The following is a 6,215-nucleotide window of genomic DNA, read 5'->3' on the forward strand; positions in this document are numbered from 1 at the left end:
GGGCAGTGTTCATGGAGCCTTGATCCCCACAGAGCCGCCGATGGCTGCAGAAAGTGGCCCGGAGCCTGGCGCTGGCCCTGCTGTGCCTTGTGCTGTCCACGTGTGTGGGCCCCTACCTCTTCCCATACTTCATCCCCCTTGATGGTGACCGCCTCCTTCGCAAGTGAGCACAGCCTTCGAGGCCTCTGCCCCACAGTGAGGGGGTTGGGTAGGGACTTGGGGTCTCCCCAGCTCCGAGCCTGTCTCTTAATGCTTCTGTCTGTCTTCTGTTACTACAGCAAGAAACGCAAAGCCAGGTAAATGAGGGCAGGTGCTGAGGGCGAACGGGACTGACTGGGGGGGAGGGGGGGCACAGTCTATGACCGGTTTGTTCTGTAAGTCTGCGACACTCTGACCATCTATCCCATGACTAGACAGAGACCGAATGCCTGTGGCTCTTGTGTGACCAAGATCGGCTCTGTGACTCTGTACGGCTGACGTTGCACCACCTAACTGGGTCTGGCTATCCATCCGTCCCACTGTTAGGAACAAGTTATGTGACCACAATGGGGAGTGACAAGTATGTGCTGGTGGGTGACGCTGACCAGTCTGTGACTCTAGCTAGGGGTGTATACAGGTTGTTTGCCGATCAGCCACTCACTGGCTGTGGGGGACTGGTGTTCTGGCTGTCTAGCTGTGCCATTGTCAGTGATGGGCTGTGTGCCTGTCATTGGAAAAGATAAATCTGGGTTCACTGTAACTCTGACTGGGGGTGGGTCTGACTGTAGCATGCCATGTGCCTGTCTGTGATGGATGCCTCCGGTGAGCCTGCCTTCTCTGGCTGCCTGGTGTCGTCTAGCTGAGGGATCATGACTGACCGTGTGCCTGTCACTGTCTGTGGGACCATCCATCTACCTCTGGCGTGACTGTAGGATGTCATCCACCTGTTTGATTGTATGACCCCGTCCCCCACTCACTCGCTGCTGATGGTGTCTGATGCTGAATGAGGCTCCCGAAGGTGGAGTGCCTCACCCAGTGTCACCTAGCTAAGCCGCCAGGCATCATCCGCAGGCCTGATTCCAGAACCTACGCTTTTTCCAGGACGCTGCTTCTCACCATGTGACTGTGCAATGGGTGGGATGCCTATCCTTGAGTGTAGTATTGTGCACACGTGTATAGCAGGGTGCTTGCTGGTGTCTGTGCCTAAATAAAGGACACAGTGTATGTATTTTGTATCTTATGGTCACTGAGTCAGACTAGGGAGCTTTGAGTCTGGGAACCTGATGGTATTTGTGTGTGTCCGTGTGTAGCACGGTGAGGTCAAGCCTCTGACAGCGGCTGGGTCTAGATGTCTGGCCTTGTGAGGCCATAGGGCCATGTCCTATTATAGGACAGCTCATACATCTGTTTGAGGCACATGAAATGAACTGACGGTGTGTATATGCGTGTGGCTGTCACAGTGCCCCTCTTCTGCCACCATGTTTCTGTCTCGTCTTGTCTACAAACAACTCAGGCCAGCCTCCAGGGCCTCTCTGACTCTCTTTCCTTTCTTCTCTGCTGCCTTCCCGACCCCTGGGGTCCCTAGGGGCACCATGGTAAGGTGAGTCTACAGAGTGGGGCTGGGGATGCTGACACATGGTGGGGTATCATGCCGGGGCCTAGGAATGATCCCTGTCTCCCCCACCCCTTTCTCCCCAGGTGGCTGCGAGCCTATGAGAGTGCTGTCTCCTTCCACTTCAGCAACTATTTTGTGGGCTTTCTGTCCGAGGCCACGGCCAGGCTGGCAGGGGNCCCCGGTCCATGGTGGAAGTTGTTACAAGCTGGAACTTGCCCATGTCTTATTGGCTAAATAACTGTGAGTCACCGAGTCACCACTCCCAAGAATTGAGAGTCCTCAACCCAGGCCCGTTCCCACATTCATATAACAAACGTTTACTGAGAACTATCGTGTGCTAGGCACTGAAGATACTGCAGGGACTAGGGGAGAAAACCCCCAAATCCCTGCCCCTGTGGCCGTGGCATTTTTGTGGGTAGAGCAGATACTAAGAGAAAAAATTATATAATATTTCAAGTGATGACAAGTGCTATGGCTAAAAAAAATGCAGGTAAAGATCATCTGGGAGTATTGGAACAAGTGTGGGGGGGTACAATTTTAAATAAATTATCCAAAGCAAGCCCCCCTGAGGAGGTGACATTTGAGCAAAGACCTGAGCAAGGTGAGAGAGCAAGCAAAGCAAATGTGTGAGGGAGGAGTGTAACGGATGGAGGGAACAGCCAGTGCAAAGGCCCTGAGGTAGGAGCATGTTTGAGGAACAGGGAGGAAGCCATTGCAGCAGGAGCAGAGTGAGCGAGGGGACCAGTGGCAGGAGATGTGGTCAGAGAGGTGACAGGGGCCTGGTCCCGTAGTGCTTCACTGGCCACGGGAAGGATTTTGGCTTTTTCTCTGAGAAGTGGAGCCACAACAGGGGTCTGAGCCGAGGACGGCTGAGGGCTGACTTGGGTCGTAACAGGACCCTCTGGCTGCTGGGAGAGCAGATGGGAAGGGGACAAGGTTGGAAGTAGGGAAGAGGCCGCAGCAGTAGTGCAAGTGAGCAATGGCAGCGGTGGCAGTGGCCACGGAGAAGAGAGGTCAGATTCTGGAAAATTTCTGAAGATAGATCTGATAGGATTTGCTGAGAGTTTAGTTGTGGGAGTAGGGGAGGGCAAAGCAAGGGTGATCCTGGGCTTTTGCCCTGAGGAACTGGAAAAGTAGAGTTGACATTGGCTGAACTTGGGGATACCATGGGAGGAGCAGGTTGGGAGGGAAGATCAGGAGCTAAGTTTGAGGCCATTATAAAGATTTTATCCTGGGAGCTCCAACAGGTCGTGGGTTCCTCACCTTGCCCTATGGCCCCCCGCCCCCCAGGAAGGGTAGAGGGGATCCTGGGAGCCTCTTGACCCGCATCTCCCCCTTCCAGATGTTTTCAAGAATGCTCTCCGCCTCGGGACCTTCTCAGCCGTGCTGGTCACCTATGCAGCCAGTGCCCTCCTGCATGTGAGCAAGGCAGAGCGGGATGTGGGGTGGGGAGGTGCTGGGCAGGGTTGGCAGCGCCTCCTCCTCACTCACCTCATTGCCCCCGGGGCTCCCTAGGGTTTCAGCTTCCATTTGGCTGCGGTGCTGCTGTCCCTGGCGTTTATCACTTACGTGGAACACGGTGAGTGCAGAGCCCAGCCCAGCAGATGGGATGGAAGGTGGGGGCTAGAACCACTGTCCCCTGAGGCTAACCTGACCCCCTTACCTCCTGGCACCTGCCCCAGTCCTCCGGAAGCGCCTGGCTCGGATCCTCAGTGCCTGCGTCTTGTCGAAACGGTGTCCACCAAACTGTTCGCACCAGCATCGCTCGGTGAGGGTTCAGCCCCGACAACCTCATGCCCAACACTCCCCGTCAAAACCATTACTTCTGTCTCCATCTTCTATCTGTCTCAGGGTGCCCAGCTTCCTCTCCTGGCGCCTGAGCAATCCCAGAACCTCACTTCTATTTCACTAGCATCCATTTCTCTAACAAACATTTATCAAGCACCTGCTGTATACACACCTGGCATTTGTCCCCCCAGTGAACATTTACTGAGTACCTGCTGGTATCAGGCACTATTCTAGGCACTGGAGACACAGTGGTGAACAAAACAGACTAAAGTCCCAGCCCTATGGGACAAACATTTTAACAGATGAGACAGTAAATTTCTAAAAAGTCAGTAAAGAACAAGAGTTTCTTAGATTGTGATTAATGCCAAGGAGAAATTACATAAGGGAAAGGGGAGGGGAAACATCGGGNGAACCGCGAGATCATGACCTAAGCGAAAGTCGGACGCCTAACCGACTAAGCCACCCAGGCGCCCCAGTGGTTTTAATTTTAAATAGGGAGGTAACTTTTGAGTTCTTTAACTGAATGAGATGAGGAAGAGAAGCATTCCAGGCAAAGAGAACGACCTGTGTAAAGGCTCTGAGATGGGAGAGAGCCTGGAATATTTGAGGAACGATAAGGCAGCTAGTGTGGCTTGAGCAGAGTGAGCGAGGTGGGGAGAGCGGTGAACCTTATAGGTCAAGGTGGGGATTTGTTTTTGTGTTTTCATTTGTTTGCAATGAGGAATATGGACAACCTCAGATTTGTGTCCCACCCAGCAACCAACGTTTATCGCCATAAACCCCCCCAACTCAAGCCCCTCCATTCTTCCACCTCTGCCTGAACATCTCCCCCTGGATGCCCTCAGGCTAACAGTACCCTCATCCTTGGGTTCCTCTTGAGCTCCCGTAGGAAGATCTGAACCATCTTTTTCCTACCCCAGGGCATGCCCTGGGCCCTAGACATCCTCATTCCTGGGACACACTGTGCCTTGTGCATCTCGGGGTTCCCCTGCCCAGGTGGGGCCGGGGGACAGTGAATAGATCCAGCTGCCAAGCATATCCGTCTGTCCCCCACAGGGCCTGGGGGTGCGAGCCTTAAACCTGCTCTTTGGGGCCCTGGCCATCTTCCATCTGGCCTACCTGGGCTCCCTGTTTGATGTCGATGTGGATGACACCACAGAGGAGCAGGTGAGGTGGGGCCCTGGGCTGGAGGTGACTTAGGGTTGTGCTACCTGCTCGTGACAACCACGAGGACAAAGGTGAAGAGGCCGAGGCTTGAGGACCTTGTGTCATGTGTCTCTAGCCTGTGAAGCTTGCGCTCCTCGGTCGCTCTTTCCCATTGTCCTTCTGGTTGATTCGTACCGTTGGGGCTCTTATTAGGGTCAAGTGTGCAAACTATGTTTATTTTACTTCGCAGAGATGGCGTGCAAAATCCGGGCTTTACTTTTCAAAGAGTTCATTCTTCCATCATATTTTTGTTTAGGGAGAATTCGCAAGGTTTCTTTCTTATTTAATTAAAAACTATTTTTACTCAGGTTGAGTGTGCAAACTCTGGATTCTGTTTTAAGAGGGTACATTAAAATGTATATACCATTTTTATTCATGTGGAGTATGCGCATTCCAGATTTTACTCCTTTTTAAATGAAAAGCAATTTTAAAACGACCGTTTCTTCATATGGCTCTTGCAGGATCCGGGTGCTGCTTCTCTTTTAAATTTTTTATTTTTAATTGAAAATAAGACTTAATTTTATGCATTATTTTATTACTTTATTTTATGATTTCTCTTGTCATTAAAAACAAATTTTTTTAATATTTATTTATTCTTGAGAGAGCGCAAGTGGGAGAGGGGTAGAGAGAAGGGCACAGAGGATCCAAAGTAGACTCTGCACTGACAGGCTGACAGCAGCAAGCCTGATGTGGGGCTCGAACTCATGAACCTCAAGATCATGATCTGAGCTGAAGTCAGACGCTCAGCTGACTGAGCCACCCAGGCACCCCTAAAAACAATTTTTCATTTTTATTCAGGTTGGGTGCAAAATCTGGGTTTTGTTCTGCTTTTACTTTTTTTTGTTTTATTTTTTAAAGTTCTTTTTTAAGTTTTTTAATTATTCAAGTAATCTCTACAACCCAGCATGGGGCTCCAACTCACAACCCCAAGATCAAGAATTGTGTGCTCTTCTGACTGGGCCAGCCAGGTGCCCCTCTTGTTTTATTGTTATTAAAACATTTAAAACAAGTTATTGCATATATCATAAGCTTCAAAAACCAAACAGTCTTCAAGGAAAATTCTTGCTCCTACTGTCTAACCCCTGCTCTCTTAACAAGTAACTACTTTTAGTCGTCTTACTAAAATGTAAGCACAAGTAAATATAAAAATATATTTTAATTCCCTTTCCCACCCCAATTTTTACCCTAAAGTAACTCATGAATAATATTGTTCTGCGTGTCGCTTTTTTCATATAATTCTTGAAAATCTTCCACATAAGTGTATGGAATGTCCTCGTTCATTTGTTTTCCATTGTGAGGATATGACACAGTGTAATTTGTCCCTGATCAGTGAACACCCAGGTGATTTCCAGCCCTTTTCCTATTGCAAATGGTGCCGCACCAAGTAATCATACCCATGTGGATTCACAAAGGTACAGACAGAACCACAGGATCTATCCTTCATAGTTACAATGGCGAAGTCACCTTTTTGCCCTCCCACCAGCACTGTGTGACCATACCTGTCACCCTGCAAACAGAGTGCCTCTCAGACTTCCTGCATATGTTTGCCAGTTTGAGGGGAGGAAGGTTATGAGTATCTTTTCATTTGTTTAAGAGCCATTTTTTTTTTTTTTCCTTAGTGAGAATG

The 6,215-nt window shown here is 50.0% G+C and overlaps 1 protein-coding gene across 1 annotated transcript in view; it reads left to right on the forward strand.

Annotated features, from left to right (window-relative positions):
* PORCN (porcupine O-acyltransferase) overlaps positions 1-6,215 on the forward strand; it is an 11,016-nt gene that overhangs the window by 4,082 nt on the left and 719 nt on the right. Inside the window, 9 exon segments of the mRNA XM_077752973.1 lie at positions 33-163; positions 279-296; positions 1,565-1,579; positions 1,678-1,766; positions 1,769-1,834; positions 2,937-3,013; positions 3,110-3,173; positions 3,277-3,362; positions 4,439-4,549. Coding sequence (XP_077609099.1) covers positions 33-163; positions 279-296; positions 1,565-1,579; positions 1,678-1,766; positions 1,769-1,834; positions 2,937-3,013; positions 3,110-3,173; positions 3,277-3,362; positions 4,439-4,549 — 657 coding nt within the window.

Source organism: Crocuta crocuta, unplaced genomic scaffold (genome assembly GCF_008692635.1).
Source record: "Crocuta crocuta isolate KB4526 unplaced genomic scaffold, BGI_CrCroc_1.0 scaffold943, whole genome shotgun sequence".
Taxonomy (NCBI): Eukaryota; Metazoa; Chordata; class Mammalia; order Carnivora; family Hyaenidae; genus Crocuta; species Crocuta crocuta.